Source organism: Strix uralensis, chromosome 2, assembly GCF_047716275.1.
Source record: "Strix uralensis isolate ZFMK-TIS-50842 chromosome 2, bStrUra1, whole genome shotgun sequence".
Classification (NCBI taxonomy): domain Eukaryota; kingdom Metazoa; phylum Chordata; class Aves; order Strigiformes; family Strigidae; genus Strix; species Strix uralensis.
In genome coordinates, this window is record NC_133973.1 from 54,101,811 (window position 1) to 54,121,015 (window position 19,205).

General features: G+C 41.4%; 1 protein-coding gene across 9 annotated transcripts in view; it reads left to right on the forward strand.

The window, feature by feature from the left end:
* GPM6B (glycoprotein M6B) overlaps positions 1–18,875 on the forward strand; it is a 113,512-nt gene extending 94,637 nt beyond the window's left edge. For 6 of the 9 annotated variants that reach the window (XM_074858776.1, XM_074858782.1, XM_074858777.1 and 3 more), the window contains 6 exons: positions 5,895–6,081; positions 8,347–8,503; positions 11,429–11,600; positions 13,513–13,586; positions 13,900–13,965; positions 16,318–18,875. In XM_074858776.1, the coding sequence (XP_074714877.1) occupies positions 5,895–6,081; positions 8,347–8,503; positions 11,429–11,600; positions 13,513–13,586; positions 13,900–13,965; positions 16,318–16,467 (806 nt within the window). In that variant the 3' untranslated portion in view covers positions 16,468–18,875. Of the gene's footprint in view, positions 1–5,894; positions 6,082–8,346; positions 8,504–11,428; positions 11,601–13,512; positions 13,587–13,899; positions 13,966–14,677 lie in introns of all 9 variants that reach the window. The other 3 variants (XM_074858778.1, XM_074858783.1, XM_074858786.1) reach the window with 1 other exon arrangement.
* Positions 18,876–19,205: the final 330 nt, after the last annotated feature.

Consider the following 19,205-nt stretch of genomic DNA (forward strand, 5'->3'; position numbering starts at 1 on the left):
GGTCTGATACTTCATAGCAGCCCTTGATGGCTGTAGTCTCTAAAGGTAATGTGTTCTCCATCACAGATACTGTGCTGGCTAGGAAGGAGTATTTATTGATTAACAACTCTGGAAGAGGGGGATGTGAATGCAGGGGGGAGATTATTGATCTGGCTAGACTAAAGTACCCTCCATTAAGTTTTCTGGCTCTCGTGAAGAGTTCATTTTCAGTATAAGTTAATTCCACAACTTCTGATTTGAGGAGGACAAAATGACAAAATTAGGAAAGGTTGAACTTGAAAGGAAGTTTTCTGTGGCAGAGCTTTAAGAGGTTTGTGGGAGGAAAATAAAGGATTTTCTCTATTTGAGCTCATCACTTAGTCTGTTTAATGTACTTAATCCAAAAGTGTGGTGAGTGAGCATTTATTGTAATTAATAACAGAGATTTTAGCTTTGTGTCATGTTCTGTAAATCATCAAAATTTAAAATGAACAGGAATAGGTAAGGATAGAGCTTCAGGAAAGACTTCCAAGTGATTTAACATGCAGACTTTTTATTTTAGTGCCCCTATTAAAGTGTGGAGAGAAATTTGTCACATGCTTTAAACTTACCCTTGTAAGATTATATGTTTTATCTTATTGTACTGTTGCCACTGACACTTGACTGCTTGTGTGGGCAATAGATGTGAGAAGTAAAGTTATCTTACTGCCAGGCTTAATCTCACACAGGGAAGAAGGAGGTAAATTCTGTTTTTGCTTCTGAGGTATTAGTGTATTCCCGCATCCCTCACTGCTTCCCCCATAGCCATCAATCATGCTGTAAGATACGAAAATGTACATCCTAGCATGTATAAGCCATTCAGAATGGGTATTTTAAATGTACAGTAGGTGGCAGAAAGTAAAATTGGCATTTGCTTTCATTGATATAAAGTTAATTTTCTGACAAAGATCCATCGTAGTTTAGGACTCTGATGGTATTATGCCCACTTGGTATTGGGTAATCTTCAGCACTGGGGAAACAAGAGGTGAATGTAAAGTATTGAGTTACATTTATTTGTGAATTGTGAGTAATGCTCTCGACACCAGGCTCCCATGGATGTGTAATAATGAGCCCGATATACATACGATGGCTGCATTTAAGACGTTATCTGGTGCTTTCATTTAAGATGGTGTCTAGTGTTTTTTCTTTGCTTGGGTCTCTTGCAACCTTCTTTCTGTTAAAACAGTTCCTCCACACGTGGTCCTTGAGCTGTGGTGCTGAAGCCAGCAGAGGTCATGGTTCTGTGGTGGAACGTGCCATGTAATTTCTACCACATATTAACTGGACAGCTGTCCAACGTGCCAGGATTTCTAAAAATGCATTATACAATTACAGGAAGTAAGTGATGAGAAAAAATGGGGCCCATCGCTTCATCTTTCAGAACAGCAAGACAGATTTATGGGAGGGGAAGAAATGAAACTTCTAGGGAAAAGAAAGTGGGAACTAACTCAGAAAATGACCGTGGGAGCCTGGAGGTTTATCTCCCTGAAATGGAGAGTTTTTTAAACCTCCTTTCAGGTTTGTTTCTTGGTTTTGTCGTTCCATAGTGACCTTGACTATGGGATAAATGGTTTGCACCTGAGATACATTGAGAAGTTTGGGACATTAGAGGACAGGCTGGTTTTCTGTCCAGGAGGTCTGGACACCCTTCCCTTACACCATGTTTTCCATGCTTTGCTTTGAGGGATGGCTTTGTGAACATGTGTCTGTCTCAGCTTTTCAAGTCTGGGCTTCAAGAGCTGATGTGTGAACTTCCTAGAGTAAGCCCTGGGAATACTCAAGACGGCTACCTGATGCCATTACATTGTCTTTTGTCATTTCTGAAGGACAGATTTTGTCATTCCAGTCCATCTTGACCTTAGTAGGATGAGTTAGAGTCTGAGAATTGCTTTTGTTTTTAAGACCACTTTCCATTAATTCTGCATTACCTTGCTTTTCTGAGTTTAAATCTTAAAGCCATACCTAAAGTACCAAAGAAGGTTTAGCCACACAATTGCCGTTTGACATGGGAAATTGAATGGCTAAGCCTCTGCCTATATGCAATAGCCTGTACACTGCTGCGTAAATTGTATAATTGTTCTTCATACATTAAGCAACCAATTACTGATTTGTGTACATATGTAGGTTCATCCTTTAGCAGTTTCCTGTGACTGATAGTTTCCAGGAGATGAAAAGAATAGCCGGTTCCTGTTTTTTCTCTTTTCTTTATTTTCGTCCTTTAGCAAGAATATTTGTGTGTGTGTGTGTGTGTTTAGTGGCATTCATTCCCTAGAGAATAATCTCAGTCCTTGTTTTAGCTGGCCTCCTTCTGAGAGTGTGTTAAATCTGTAGCCAAGATCACAGGCAGCTCTGGGCAAATCATTGGGCTGTTATTAACCTGCCTCCATGGCAACTGCTGCTCGCCAGCCTGAGGACAAAAAATGTTTTTATTCTGCTGAGTTGCACAAAAGGTTCTAGTGATGCTTCGCACAAAACGGCCATTGAAAGGGGAGATGCAGTGATGTTTGTGCTGTACAGTTTCATATTTAAATCATTTTACACTGTTGTGTTGAAAGTGGATATACAGCTGAAAAGTTTAGCATGTTGGCCATATGGAAAGTAAAAACTAGCAGAGAATTGGAACTAAACTTATTTTAATACTATTATTTTTGTCAGCTTGAGTTCATAGGCCTTCAGCCTGCAGTTGTCATCAGTGCGTTAGCAAGTTATTTTGTGAACATAAACTAGACAAACATCATCATGGGCTTTCAGTTCTACTGTATGAAGATACTTGCTGACTTGGGGTTACAGAGAAGGATCATAAAGCAGGTTTCCTGGAAAGCTTTCATTTTTTTCCAGAAATCCTCTGATTTGCTTCAGTGCTTGTTTGGGAAGCTTGGTAAGCATATCTTAGTGTTTGATGAGCTTCAAATTTTAGCTGGTTTTGAAAGCTGCTCTTGGCAGTACTGTTCTAGGCTTGCTTTAAAACCAAATTATAAAACCAGCTATATTGCTCAGGCCAGACATGGATTTAAGCTGATCTAAAAGAGTGTTCACAGTGGGATCTGGGAGCGGGTCTGGCAGCCCCAGCACCGTGATGAGGTGGTGCCCCGCAGTTAGTTACCCTCTGGCAGGAGACTGTGCAGCTCTGCTGTCAATTTGGGTGCAGAATGGCTATGTATGGATGGATGCAGTCTCTTGGAAATGTGCTGGTTTGGGATGCTTCTGTGCTTGCAAGCTGGCAGCACGCTTTTTCCCTGTGAACTGAAGTCCCTCTGCTTCCTGCCTTAGTCTTGGTGTGGGGGTGGATGGTTTCTGCAGTTACATGTTTGGGCAGTTTTCTCTGCCTTGCTCAAAGCAGTATGGTTGCTTTAGACATCTCTTAGGGCGTCCCTTGGCCGTGGTCTGCACTGATAAAATGAAAGCCACTGAAATATTGTGATGCCTTTTACTTGAGCTGTAGAGGAAGCCATAAAGAGTATGGCCACAAAGATGCTATGTGCAGCTGGCAGTCACAGGGAGGTGAGAGGGGGTTTGCCAATGTTGGCTTGTGTTCAAGGGTCTGTGGATTAGTGGCAGATACTGTCATGTGTTTGGGTGAGGGATCCAACAAACTCTCCAGGGCGAATGTTCTGCCAGAGGCCTAGAAAGCTGGCTGTGTGGTGTGGGGTACGGAGGGCAGGTACCTAGTTGGGGGATCTTAATCATCAGTCCTGCATCTACACCAATTTTTAGTTTTGTCAAGCAGCCTGCTCCCATTTTTTGAAATCAGCAGCTTTTCTTCTGGACCTTGTCAGTCCCTTGGTGTTGCTTCCAGTTGTTTTTTTTTCTTATCTTTGATGGGATCCTTCTGCGAAGCAATCTGTGGATCAGCATGATTAGGTGATCAACCTCCTCCACACCAAGCAATGATCTAGCATTTAGTCGCCTTCTCCTTTAGGAGTGCGGCCCAAAAAGCCATTTGTTTTGTGCTGGGCTGTAGCCACGTGTGAGCATTGCCTGCTGGATCAGAGTGTGGTTACTCTTGGATAATCCTTTACCGCTAATCCTGCACCAGGTGCAAGCGTTTCTTGGATTAACTCTCGGAGGTTTGGGCCTGACCCAGGAGCAGATGCTGCGGAGGCGAGCCAGCCTCACGTGTATGACTGCCGGTGCATCTGGCGCGTGGCTTGTGAGCTGCATTCAGGCAGATTCCCCAAAGCAGAGGATTGTTCTGCAAGGTCTGATGTCTGAACTCAACTCTGGACCTCTGCGATAAAATGAAACGCAGAGATGATTTCCTCTGATAGCGTGCATTTGGATTTTGTTTGCCCCATCACTGCTAAGCTGCAGTGTTTGTTCATTCGGCAGTATTTTTGTCACGAAGATAGTTCCTACTGAGTGGACTCCAGCTGTGGGCTTGACTATAAAAGCTTCCCAGGCTTGTTTCTGTACAATTAAATCTTGTCTGCAGTTAGTGAAGTGGTGTTTCATAAGTCATTTCGGTGGTGATAGCTGCTTAAGCCTGACTAGGACACTTGCTAGTGACTCTCTAAAAGAAGCGTTTCCTACTTATGAAATGGGAAAGCTTTCAATTATCGGATGCATATTATTCCCCAGTGCTTCATGGAAGTGCCTGCTCTGCAACTCATTCATTAGTGGGAAAGGGAGGGGGATAAAAATAAACTTGCCTCATGTGGCGGATGGAGACTCGCTGATCTTTATGAGGAATTTTTGGGGTGGGAAGATGGGATGTGATGTACACGTTCACCAGCTGTCTCCCTGCCTTCAAATGCTTTGTCCATTTAGCACCTTCCTGTAGAAGCAATGGGCTGTTCCTGCGACGTGCAATGCTGGTCGCTCCATTAAGTGTTGTCTTAATGGCTTGTGTTTTGTGCAGTTGTATGAAATGCACGTTAATGGAGACAGCTTAATGCCATCACCCTGAAGTAATGAATTGGTATGGATTGCCATTGCCATTATAGCGCAGTTAAAAGCTGTGTTTGTTTCCGATTTACATTTCCCAGCTCTGCAAGCAGATGGGTTTTCAGGCCACGCGGTCGGGAGGAACCTGGCAATTCAGCTGCAACCTCCTTATTACAGTGTTTGTAGACCAGCAGTTCTGGGGGGGTGTTTTGTTAACTCAGACTGCTTAAACAATACATTTCATTAAAACTATGATTATGATACTGCAGAATTGTATTCAGGGATCACTGTAAATCCAGTGTATCCTGTAAAGCTGGAAATGTATTGTCTGTGTAATACAGCTTCATCTCACTGCTGCTGATAAAAATTGCTACTCTTTGGCCCCCATTCAGTTTTTCTGTTCTTAAAATATCTGTATCCCTATAACCTCGTATGGATTGATACAGAAAGATAGTCGGGAGTCATGGGAGAGTGTAGAGTAGTTACGTTCTGCAGACCTAAACATGTTCCTCTTCCAATGAAATTGCAAAGTATCTCTTACTTTTCCAAAATGCTTCATTGTCTTGAGTATTTGCTTCTCTGGCTGCCTAAATGGTGCCAGCGTAGCTGGTGCTCCTGCCATTAGTAATGCTGAAATGTGGTGAGCTCTGTATGAGCAGCTGAATCGCAATGGATCACCTTAGACAAGTGATTATTTTTTTTTTTTTTTTCCTTCTTCCATTTCCTAGGCTGTCTCTTCATCTCCTCTTGGTCCTGTAAAGATAGCAGCACTGAGCCCACTTTTTCTGGGCTTTGAGTCCATACCAACAGATCTGTAGGTTACTGCTGTAGAGGGTGACGCTGTCTTGCACCACCTATAGATTTTTGCTTAGCATGTCATTACCTAGGCCTTCTAGTGCCTGTGGCTTTTACCAAGTGGAGGATGGATATTCTTTTCCTCATAATTTGCTTTTTGCTTATAACATTTCTTTTGCTTTCTCTCTTCTGCTTAGGTTGCTTTGAATGTTGCATTAAGTGCCTAGGAGGAGTGCCATATGCTTCACTCGTGGCAACCATTCTCTGCTTCTCGGGGGTAGCGTTGTTTTGTGGCTGTGGCCATGTGGCACTCACGGGAACTGTGTCTATCCTCGAGCAGCACTTCTCCACGACTGTCAGCGACCATGCTTTGCTGAGTGAAGTGTAAGTATGCCCTCCCATTTCCATTATTCCTCATAACACCCTCACGCTAAATGAGTAGAATCCTCAGTCTCTATGCCTGAGTATTAGGTTGCTTGTTTGTCCAACAGCACTCAGTGGTTTTTTGGTGTTCATGCACAAAGAACCAGAGTGTGTATCCTGCTTAACCTGTTTATATTGGGACCAATACCATTTAATATCTTCAACAGTCCCATGGACGGTGGGACTGAGTGCAACCTCAGCAAGTTTGCAGATGACACCAAGCTGAGTGGTGCGGTTAGTTCACTTGAGGGAAGGGATGCCATCCAGGGGGACCTTGGCAGCCTTGAGGAGTGGGCCCCTGCAAACCTCATGAGATTCAAGCAAGGTTCTGCACCTGGGTCAGGGCAATGCTCAGTATCAATACAGACTGGGGGATGAATTGGACATGAGCCAGCAGTGTGCGCTCACAGCCCAGAAAGCCAGCCGTGTCCTGGGCTGCATCAAGAGACGTGTGGTCAGCAGGTCGAGGGAGGTGATTCTCCCCCTCCGCTCTGCTCTCCTGAGACCCCACCTGGAGTTACTATATCCAGCTCTGGGGTCCCCAATACAAGACAGACATGGGCCTGTTGGAGTGGGCCTAGAGGAGGGCCACAAAAATGGTGGGAGAGATGGAACACCTCTCCTGTGAGGACAGGCCAAGAGAGTTGGGGTTGTTCAGCCTGGAGAAGGCTCCAGGGAGACCTTATAGTGGCCTTCCAGTACTTAAAGATCTTACAAGAAAGATGGAGAAACGCTTTTCACTAGGGCCTCTAGTGACAGAACAAGGAGTAATTATTTTAATGTGAAAGAGGGTAGATTTAGTGTTTGTTGGTGACACAAAGTTTGAAGGGATGACAGGAATAACAGGGAAGCGTTCTCTCCATTCCCCCCAGAAGGTGGTGGACTGTTACTGTACAAATGAGAAAAAAAAAGAGAAAAGTCTGGAAAGAGCTTAAATGTTTGTCTTTGCAACCGTAGCCTTTCGAAATAACCACCGATGAAATATTCAGGGCTTTTGTGTTCCCGAGGTTTCTCCGTGAAACCAGAGGAAGGTCTGGAGGCTTGTGCCAGGGCCCACACTCAGCACCCAGCCCCGCTGGCACGAGCCTTTCATTCCCCCTGACACTGAGGGACACTCAGGTGGTCTGAACGTGCTGGGCCTTATGCGGCTCCTCCAGCTGAGCTGCCAGGCTGTGGAAAGGCTTTTGTCTGGCGACAGTGAGGAATTTTGCACAGGTTGTGATTCACGACGACTGCACACCGGCGTTGGGATGCTGACTGGGTCTGGGTTTGGCCTCTTGCCCGCTGCTTACCATGGGCCAGCACTGACCTCAGGCACAGCGTTCGGCCAGCCCTTGGAGACGTCTTCATCTCAGGGCAGAGGAGTGACGCAAGGAATGGCAGCCGAAACCTTCTGAAAGCCACCAAGGCTCTGGGAGGGGTCCCTGGGCAGGCCCCGCACATCTGTGAAGAGGGGGCCCACGTGGCACATGCTTGTGGGCACTGCGCACACAGGGGTGCACTGGCGACAAACAAGGAATGCGTGTTTTGCTTACTTGCCTCAAAGACACAGCTTTTAGGACATTTGAAGACTTTGGTGTCAAGGTCCAACACAACACACTTAATTCTCCTTTTTTTCTTTTCTTTCATCACTGACTCCATTTATATGCTTGTGGACATAGACCTGCCAGTTTGCATGCACAACCGACCCCTTTGTATCAGACAAGTATCACTGAATTTACAAATTTTTGCAAAGGTATATTAACTGGATTTTACAGGTGGAAACAGTGAATTTCAGGGACTGTTTCCTTTCCCTAAGCCAAAGGAATCACCGTGGAGTTTGGTAGTTCAGCTCCAGCCTTTGCCATTTCAAAGCCCTGTGTTGTCCCTGTCAGACATTCCCCGAGTTAGGTGTCAGGATCAATAATAGGAAGAAAAAGTCTCCATAGTGGAGGCATGAAATTATGGCTTCAAGCTGGTGACTAATACCAGTCAGTGTAAGAACTGCAGCACAAACAGGCAATGCTCAAGCAGATGCAAGACTGTTGCACATCGGTGTTGCTTACCTGTAGAAGCAGGATAGTCATGCCAGTGCTCTCCTGCAGCCTGCTTGCTTAAAATGCATTAAGAAGCCTTGAACTATATTTCTAGAAAAGGAGTTACCTCATACCTATTATGAGTTGGGAGGGCTGGCTTTGTTTTTATAGGACTGAAATCTAATTATATCTTTTTTCTTTTCCATTTTAGAATACAGCTAATGCAATATGTAATTTATGGCATTGCATCATTTTTCTTCTTATATGGAATAATCCTTTTGGCAGAAGGTTTTTATACAACAAGTGCTGTGAAGGAGCTGCATGGAGAGTTCAAAACGACAGCTTGTGGCCGCTGCATCAGTGGAATGGTGAGTAGCATCAGAAATGGGAACAGCAGTCTTTGCTTGCTAAAACCTGTTGGGCTCGGTTTGATGTCCTGTGTTTTTGAACAATATTATTGCTGCCTTCTTTGTTTAAGTTTTATGGGTGGTCAGAGTCAATTCCTGTTGCTGGTCCTTCTTTGAACTTCGAGGATGTTTAGTCAAATCCAAATTCTGCAGATGGACTGTTGAGGTGCTGCTGTGGCCTCCCCTGTCATAAAGCTGAACCCACTGGTCTAAACTAAGTTAATCAGAGACTGCTAATTTTAAAACACTCAACGTGAGACAAAATGAAATCTGTGCTTTTAAACATGGAGCACACTAGTGATGCTTAAAGGCATATTGTAAAATGGCTGTGGTTTGCAGAGTTATTTAAATAACAAACTGTAATGCCTCTGACTTCTGTAGTCAATTCTGCTTGAGGATATCTGCATCCTTCAGACAAACAGTAATGAATGAAGCTTCGCGACATCTTTGCACTTGAAACAAGTATTGCTGTCTTGCTTTTGCAGATGGCAGAAGGCATACAGATATAATAGTGAGTCTTTTTCACAAAGCTGAAACACTTAAAGCCTTAAAGTTACAAGCCATTTTCCCTTCTATATACTTCTGTATTAGAACAAAACTTTAAACAAAGTTTAACTAAAAATAAAACTTCAGATTCTCACCCATGTTGCCCCCTAGGGCACACTCTGCAAGAACAGAAACATAACTATGTTTCTGAGACAGGATTTCAAAGCTATTTCTGAAAATCTGAATTCAGAGCTCGTAGTTATGGAGGAAGCTAAGCGGTATGACAGATCGCCCACGGGAAAGTGTGGGTGAAAAGAGAAGAGGCTTTTGATGTGATTGTTGCATTTTAATATACAGTCTATATCCTGTACTTAAAAAATATGTACTTTCAGCTGGTTAAATACAAAGGAGATGCATGTTTATTTTCAAGAGACTTAACAATTTTCCACTGTGCAGTTGGATACTTACGGAATTTTTCAAGAGCTAATAAAAATAAGACATCCGATCATTTTCCAGTTAAGCAGCTATTCGCTCACTCTTTTTCTAGCAAGTATGATCTTCACAGACAAGCAAAATTAGATCTAAAGCAGTGTTTCAAAGATCCAAAATATAGTAGAAACATACACATACGTGCATCTCATTAGTGCAGACAATTGCTTGTGCAGTTGAGTAGTTGCAGGCACGTGATTGTCAGCTGCTTATACAAATACCAGTGTGACACATGGAAATATGACAGAAAAGTGTGTTTTCATGTTTGCCCATATTTGTCCACATAATGAAGGAGAGAATTTAGCAGCTGAGTAACGGCTTGGAGCTCTGTTAAGACACATCAGTGTCTAGTGGTGACAGTCATGGCGTAAAAATGCCTGTATGCCGCTGTGTAGTGGTAGAGCTGCTTAAAACACCGGGGTTGGAACAATGTTTGAGAGGAGATACAGTATATTAACAGACTAGTGGCTGCAGATGGGTACGGACAACAAGCTTTTAGACATACAGTGGGGTTTTTTGCCTCTTTGATGAAGAGCTCCTCTGCTTCCTCCTCTGTTACATTACTTAGCGAGGTCCTGAAAGGCAGTCACTTCCATCTTGCATAAGGTTATTACAGAAGACAGACTTCCAACTGTCCTAAATTATTGGTGTTGGCTGTGGTAATGCAGAATAGCCATTTCCTCACAGTTACTGCATTAAATGTGAGAGTGAGTGGGTTTTTTCCTGGTTATTACACGGGCCTTAGTTTTGCAAGTACTTCCACCTCCCCACACACACCACCTTCATCGACTATGAAACCTAACCAGTTGCTCAGTCTTTGCTGTAACGGATGCAGTGTTATTCAGCATGTCTGGACAAACACCTGTGAGGATGCAAACTTCCACCACTGCAGCATTTGTTCAGTCTGTCAGTTTTGGGTGAGACAACCTCCCTCCTCAGAGCCTTTCCCATCCTTGCTGTTCTTCTCTGGCACACAACTTTCAAGTGAGGTAGTACTGCATCAGTGTTTTACTGGAAGTAAAGCCTTTCCAGTCCACCTAGTTGGTGGAAAGGGAAGTAAAAAGGGTGGAAAGGGAAGTGAAAAGGGAAGACACAAGATGTAACAGCATTTCCCCCGCTTTCCAAGTAGGATCCAAATCCTAGTCTCACCAGGAGGAGGCAGCTAGGAACTAATGCCAGAGCTACTGTTTCACCATAAAACTTAGAAGAAAAGGGAAGAGGTCCAGTGGGAGGGAGAAGCTGGAGATTTCCAAAGCAATGAGTGCCATACGTAATATTTTTTAAAAGAGCAAACCCAAACCGGCAAATTTCAATGGAAAATCCATGATTCTCTAAGGTGAAGTCACTATTTTTCTTCCTGGCAATGTGTATTAGATCAATTGAATCTTTCTGATCTGCTGTAACGGTCACGGTATGTTTTAAAAAATAGGTATTCTCAAATGTTACATTCAGAACTGATTTCAATAAGTCAGGGAGTGTGGGAGAGCTCTGTCAACATCGATTCACTCTATTTTTGCAAGCTGTATAGAAATGCTAGTATGTTACAGTTAATTTAAAAAAACTCCTTAAATTGATTTCTGTTGGAATTTTATTGGGTTCAGCCTGCAACCAGCATCCCTGCCTAGCTGAGAATCTTGAGAAATTAATGGACTGTTCTTTCAGTAGGGCAAGCTGTTTACTCAGGCAGGCTTACGAAAAAGGAAATGTCCAAATTACTTTCTCAGTAGCACTTAAACTACCAAAGTATTTGCAAGCAATGAGAATACTGGTTTTATTTGTGCTTGGAAATCACATTTTTTATTACTTGATTTCTGAAAGTATGCTTAAAGATTATTTTGAAGCATTTTTAAGGAAAATTCAGGTACTCTTGTCAAAGAATAAATGCGAAGTGCTTGTGTTTTCTCTGCCCAGTTTGTTTTCCTCACCTATGTGCTTGGAGTGGCCTGGCTTGGGGTCTTTGGCTTCTCTGCTGTGCCTGTCTTTATGTTCTATAACATATGGTCAACTTGCGAAGTCATCAAATCTCTTCAGACAAATGTGACAGTTCCAGGGGACCAGATCTGCGTGGATATCAGGCAATACGGTACTCATTTTAATCCCGATTAAATGCTTTATCCTTTCTCCTTGGTCTGTCTTCAGTAGTTTTGTCTCAGCCTTATCAAATGAACCAAATGCAAAAGCATCTTGTATCTCTGAATGTGCTATTACTTTTCTAATTAATTCAGATCTCTTTCCAGATGCAATCAATTTAACTGAACTGCCAAGTCATTTATCTAAAATGATTTTGTAGCGCTTTCCAATACTATAATATTACGTTTAAAAATAGATCAGCCTCAAAATAAACTGCTTAGAAACAGCGCTGAGAAATAGATAACCAGATTCTGGTTTTTGAACCCATATGCATATATTCTTTCCTTTCAAAAAGCTGTTTTTACATTTAAATATGAAGTTAACACCTGAAATTTGATCTAACAATTACTTTCAGTTAGAAGACCAAAAACCTGCAATCATGAGTCTGCCTTAACTATTAATGAATTAATACCGCTTTCTGATGGGACACAGAAATCCGAGGGGGGTGCAGGTAGCAGAGGAGTGGGACAATAGCTTAAAACAGGGTCAGGCTTTTCAAGTAGTTCATTCCTCAAGGTGAATTTTTCCTGACGTTAATCTTTTCAGCTTCCCTTGTGCAGAAGAGCTTTTGTCACCATTACTTTTGGCTTCAGTTTAGCTAGCATTTTCTAGGAATGTTTCTTTCTTTGGACTAAGTCATTCAAAGCTAAGAAAACGGATTCAGCGTTGAAAAAGTAAGAACTCTTGGTTTTGCTTTCCTGTCCAGGCTGTAAGTCCAGTAGGAGAAGATAACATATACTGATTTTTAAAGCAAGAAGTCCTAAACCAATTAAATGTTTGCATCCTAATTTAGGAACTGACAGCAAGAGGCTGGGAAGACGTTTTCTTCAGCAGCAAAGCTTAGGAGTGCAGGGAGAAGATGTGCTCCTCCGCCTTTCTGCTTTTCCAGTTTCACAGCTGTACGAGTGCCATGTGGGGCTGTGACGTTCCTCTGATCAGTAAAATCATTTGGGTTTCAATCAGCAATGGGAGAGAGCAGCTCCTTAAGCGGCAACTTGTGTCACTGAACTATCCTCACATTTTTGGGTGGAGGTGGTAGCTAAAAGGCTTCAAGTATATATTGGAGTTGCAGAGAAGCTGCTTTAAAATAAATCATATAAATCTTTTTTGAAAGCCATACCATCCTGAGATAATTTCAATGATCTGCCCCTTACAGAGTTGCTAATTCCAACCAGCTGAGTTTGAAATGCAAGTTGTAGGGGGGAGACAAACTGGTTTTCTCCTGTTTCAAATGGCTTTTGCTTAAGCTTTACATCTGTTACAGGCCTAAAAGTTTAGGTAATTTAAACCTAGATCATGTCAACTTTTCCGAATTTTCAATCATGTAAGAAAAATAATTGGGAGTATATGATGTACGGCAGACCAAATGTTCTTGTAGCAGTGTTCACTTAATGCTTTTTTACCTATTGGAACTAAAACAGAAAAAATCCTTCTGTAATTCTTCCCTCTAGCTTGATATTCACACTCTTGTACAGTAGTTACTTGTTCAAGTAGAATTTAATCTAGTAAGTGTATGCTACCTTGAAAGGTGCTAAGTACCTCTGAGATGCAGATTATCCCTTTCAATGCGGAGTGGAGGAGTAGGCAGTATGTGACTGGACCTGAAGTGCAAAAACCCAACCAACCATTTGGCTGCCATATGGGAAAACCACATCTGAGAACATGCCTTGGCAGCAAGCCCCGCTATAAGGAGAAAGCTTGAGTGAGTTGTTTTAATTCCTCCTGCCAACTCAAAGCTGTACTGGTCAACGCACGGATGCCCAGAATGGGAACACAACTGGCAAGTGGGTGGAAAAGATGAGAGAGGAACAGAAAGCGGGTGTTGGTTGCTAAAATTAGTGGTTTCTTTTGCTGTGGTATTTCAGGTATTATCCCTTGGAATGCTGTACCTGGCAAAGCCTGTGGTCCGATTTTAGAGAACATCTGCAACACGAATGAGGTACAGACGCATAACCTTGTGTGCAGCTTTTGCATACAAGTCACTTGGGCACTGTGTAATAAATAAGTTGATGAAAGTTTTTGGAAGAAACTAATATTAATAGTATGAAGAGACTGATTTAAACACAACACTGAAATTATTCTGTGTTAGGTCATCCAGAAATGGAAGATCATTTCAGACCATTTTTATTTTCTGAAGCATTGAATATCTTGCTGCAAAGATGGTTTTATTATCCTTATTCTCTGGAACAGTTGAAATGCATTTTATACTGTCCTCAATTGCTTCACTGTTTTTAACATGTTTTTTTCTCTAGTTCTACATGTCTTACCACCTGTTCATTGTGGCTTGTGCTGGAGCTGGTGCCACTGTCATAGCATTGGTGGGTAGCATTTTTTGTTGTTTTATTGTCTAACATGTTCCTTGCAGGCTTAAGATGCTTTACGATTAAGTTTTGTGTGTCTTAAAAATACTGATACTAGACATTAAGCAGGGCGAGCTGTAATCGCCATTATTTACTGCTATGGTTTGGTTATTACAAGTCAGCAGGTCCCAAACTTTTGCTTTAAGAAGTCATCTTAACCCACCTCCCCCATCTTTAGGAAAAAAAAAAATTTCTTTGCATGTCCTTTGAAAATCCTATTTCTACCCACTATTTCTGTTTTTATGTCCACTATTCCTTTTCATTTTTGTAGTTTATTTGATCAATCACTTGTAACCTCTTGGGTTTTTCTGTCTGGACCCAGGCAGTTTGACTAGTCCAACTCTGCAATGCCAATTACAGGTAGCAGTTGAAAAAAGGGACGTTAACAAGATGACTTGCTTCATATGTCTTAACACTTCCTCTAGCTGCCAGCTTCTAACCTCATGTCAGCCAAATCCAGGTGTATTACTCACGGTTTGTTGACGAAATAGCCCTGGGTCTGTATGTAGATTATCCTCTCCAGATAAATGGCAAGTTAGTTATCTTGCATCTTCACCCTGGAAGAAGCCCAGAATAACATCTGTTGTAAAAGTATCGACAGTTGCCCAAGTGGGCTTGAGCCGTCACCTTGTTGTATCTTACTCTCCTGTATTTTGTTCTCTTCCACCAGCTGATCTACATGATGGCTACTACATATAACTATGCTGTTTTGAAGTTTAAGAGTCGGGAAGATTGCTGCACTAAATTCTAAATTGTATAAGCCCAGAAAAGAGCTGCAATTGTGTAGCTTGAAATACCACTGACACCCTAGGCTAAAAGTCTAGCTTTCTGAATTTTGTTACAGTAATTGTAAATAGCTTCAGTAAGCATCATTTAGCTTATCAGATTAATAAAATGACTTCTTGTATATGAACTATGATGTGGATGAGATCTGGCTATTGTTTCATGTTGAGAGGATTCAGTTACTGTAGGGGTGTTTATAATCATCCTTCTGAAGATGGGATGTTTCCATTTCAAGTCTCCACTTGCTTTCTAACAGTCATCTCTAAAACAAATACTGGAACAGTTCAGGGTCAGAACTATTAATTTATTCTTCATCCTGAATACCAAATACAACCCCCCCTGAGCATACAAAACATGTATGGTACAAAAGAAAAGGAATAGTAAAGTAGTGCCAGCCTCTTCTGGCAGAAATCAGAAGTGCAGGTATTGTGAATTAGTTGGCTTGTATTTCCAGTGCACGGATGATGAAGTTGATTATTTTCTTTCACTCAATTTTTAAGTAACTGCCAAATGACGCTCTCTCTGGAAGGAAATATATCATTGTATTAGCTCTGCGTAAAACAATCACATTCTTTCTTTTGGACCCTGAACTAGTAAGAAACAGCGTATAAATAGCTCTGCTCTTGTATGGCTTGCACTTTAGTAACTGATTTCTCAGTAGCCAGATCTCAAAACTGTAAGTATGACTGCACGGGAAGCAAAACCATGCATAGATCATAGAGACGTTTTTACACTGTTGGGATTAAAAAGAAGGAGAAGTGAATCAGTGTTTTCAGATGTAGATTTTTTGCATGAAGTATGGCGAAAAGAAGTTGGGAAGAGATGAATGCACAAACTAGAAAAAGTCCACACAACAATAATAATAAAAAAGAACCGGTTGCTATATATGATATAAAACTCTTCAGCTGAGGTTGGACAATGGAAGTTTAAAAAGTAGTTATAAAAATATACGATTAAGACTTCTTAACCCAGAGATTGCATGCTTTTGCTTAGTTTTGGACTCATGTTTTGTTGTTTAAATTTTCAATATGTTAATGTAGCCTTGTTCACGTAAATAAAACTGTTTACAGTTTCAGGCTTTTTCCAGGGGGAGGGTGGAATTCTCATCTGCTTGTTGGGGGAAAAGACCTACTGGGATCTGGGCTTGGATATGCATCAACACCACAACCTTAGAAAGCAGTTCTTCTGAGCACCGCGTAGTTTACAGATTACATAAATTGCCACGTACAAAACTTTTTTTTCCTGCTCCCCCCCATTCTGCATTTTAATTGATCCATACAACTCTGTAGCTCATTCCTGTTATACTAACTTTCTCTAAATTGTGAATAACCAACTGAAATGTTAGCATGCCCAATTCTAGAGATCTTTGAAAATAGCCTCTGTGCTCATTTTAATAACAGAATGCTTATTAACGTAGAATAACTTTTTTTTTGGTCGTTATTTTAAAGAGCGTCTATTAATCTAACTAGCAGCTTGCTTTGCCTCTTGACATGCTCACTAGCCATCATGCTCACCCTTCTCTTCCAGATCCACTTCCTCATGATACTGTCTTCTAACTGGGCCTACTTAAAGGATGCAAGCAAAATGCAGGCCTACCAAGATATCAAAGCAAAAGAAGAGCAGGAGCTTCAGGATATCCAGTCTCGGTCAAAAGAGCAACTCAATTCTTACACATAAATGTTTGCCACAGTAATTCAGCAGAAGAATTCTGTAGCTCTGACAAATCAACAAATAGCTGCTCTGCAGTACAGATGTGTGTCTACCAAACAAAATTAGAGAGAAGTGCAAAAGCTTCACATTCCAGCTCCTGGAACACTTTCATAGGGAAATCTTCCCACGGGTAATCTTCCATCCTTTCATACAGAGAATGGAGGTTTTATTCCAGGCATTTTAAAAGGCAACACTTCACAATAAGTGACCAAATTATTCTTCTTCGAGACTTTTGGTATTTAATATTTGCCATATTCTACAGCATGATGTCCTGCACTAAAACCGTGGCAGGTGCTCCAAACCAGCAGGCAGTAGATCTCTGAACAGACCTTAGGCAAAGGCACGTGTATGACGTGTGGTTTAGCATCTCAGTTTATATACCAAATGAAACTGTGGCCGGCCAGGATTTCTGACAGCTTGTGCTTACGTGACAGCACAGTTGCAGCAGTTCCTAAGCTGCAACAGGGCCGTCTCCGAACGCTCTTTCCATGGGCCGCAGGAACAGCACTCAGCTTTTGTGCCACACTTTTTTTTATGATGGAGCAGTCACGCTCCTGTGCTTACATGAGTGTTGAGCAGCTGTCCCAAGTTTTAATCTTTTTAATAACTATTTAATGGAATGTAGATCCCTGGATCTGGATAATGATCCCCTTCTTTGAAAATAAATGTCAGCTTTGCCTTAATATTTATTTTCTATAAATGTCTTAGCATTTATATAGTGGCAGGAGACCATTATCCTACATTTAAGTAAGTGAAAAGTGTTACCTTATTAAAATGACACTGATCTGACTATTCCAAATGAGCGGATGAGAAAGTTTGCAGAGTTTTACACAAACAATAAAAATTACAGCCATAAAACAGAATACAGGATGTCCACCTTTCTCTATCTTGGTGCTTAGCAAATTTATAGTCAGTGCTTCTGTGTTTTCCTTTTTACAAATTAGAACATTAAGAAAACGTGGTGTTCAGAAAAAAAACAAACTGGTGCCATTTTAAAAGTCATTTCCCATAGAAGTCTGCCTTCTAATTAATGTTTTTTTTCAGAAGCATTCAGTGATATCTTGAGTATTAGTGATGGTATATTTGGTGTTTGTTCTATATGATATATATATATAAATGTTGGGGGAAAAAAGTAAAGTACATCAGTCATTTGAAAAAAATTAAATATTCAAGTCATACCCATGTTAAGCTGACGTGTGGTTTGATAGTTTTGACTGTTTGCTGAATATAAATCAAAAGGAAGCACAAATTTCTTCGAGTCAGTATTAAGAGAAAAGGCATTTTGGGGGGTATTAACTTCAAATTATTTTTTTTTGTTAAATATTGAAGTCTAATTTGACAGTTTCAAAAAAGGGGCAAAGTTGATCAATGTAGAGCAAATATGACAAAATAGCCTAGTGTATGTTCTTACCTGTTGCATGAAGGAGACATTTCTACAGCAATGCAGGTGATGTTCTAGCCCAGTGTTTGCATAAGGGTAATAATGGAGGCAGTGTCTTAAAGCCTAATTCTTTTCTAATTCAGTGTAGCTATTACTGGGAGTTTTTGAAGTTTTGTTTAAGTAGTCTAATATTTTTATGTAAAGAGCATTAAATTTTGCTATGTATAAATTTTTGTAACCTAACAGTGAATCAATATTTTCTATCAGTGCCAAGGGCTTCCTGTAGTTACATCCAAGTGTTAAAATAAATATTTGTAGATAATAGCCAACACTTGTGTATGCTTATTTGAAAACAGACCTACAGCTCCTCCATACGAGCGCATCTCTGTGCTTTATGTCTCTATCTGAAGTTAAACACTTTTGTTTTGTTCAGTAGTACCTCTCCCTTGGCTCCTGTAGGGGGGAGGGAGGCCCTGTAGGTGTGCGCTTCAGCATGGTAAGTCAGCGAGTGTTTCTAGCGTGAAGTATCGGTAGTTGTTCCAGGCCAGCATAATGCAACAAGCACTACCCGTCCTGTTCTGGACGTCAAACAGAAGGAGTCCCCCAGAAATTTTGTAAGTAAATGCCAGCATCGCTGCAACACCAAATTAAGCAGCATCCGAAATTAGACTGGCCCCCAAATCACATTTTAGCTTGATTTCTAAAAGCAAAGTTCATTGCTGTCACCGTTTTGGTACATCATGATTCAACATCGAATGAATTCAAGACGGCGCTTCGTTTTCTGCCCCTAAATCCTGTCAAACTTGGCTTCATGTTCTTGTAGTTAGGTCAAGATGAGCAGCCTCAAACGCAGTGCAAGTTGTAATATATGCTGCCACCCAAAATTACTTCATTGATAAAAAATACTGTATTTTATACTGTAAATAAAGTTTAATGATCTTGCCTATAATTACCTACAAAATACAAAGCTTAAATAAAGATGAGTTAAATAGCATTTTTATTTGAATCTCTCCATTCTGGGCCGGTTCATACCAACAAGGTGATACACAAGATAAGGCTGCTTTTAAAAGTGTTTGCTCCTGCCAGGGCAGTAAAAGGGGCACGTCAGTTTGGGTTTGTCACATCCTCTCTCTGAAACCACAGGGCTCCACGGGACACCTTCAAAAAACAGGTGATGACGACTGAATTTTCTGTTAGCCACACACTCTCACTTCAACCTACACATCGGAACAGTTGCAGGGGAAGGGGGTGGGGGGGCACCACTTGGAAAGCTGCCAGAGTTTATAGGAATTCAGTGCCAAAGCCAATCTACCTCAACATACCC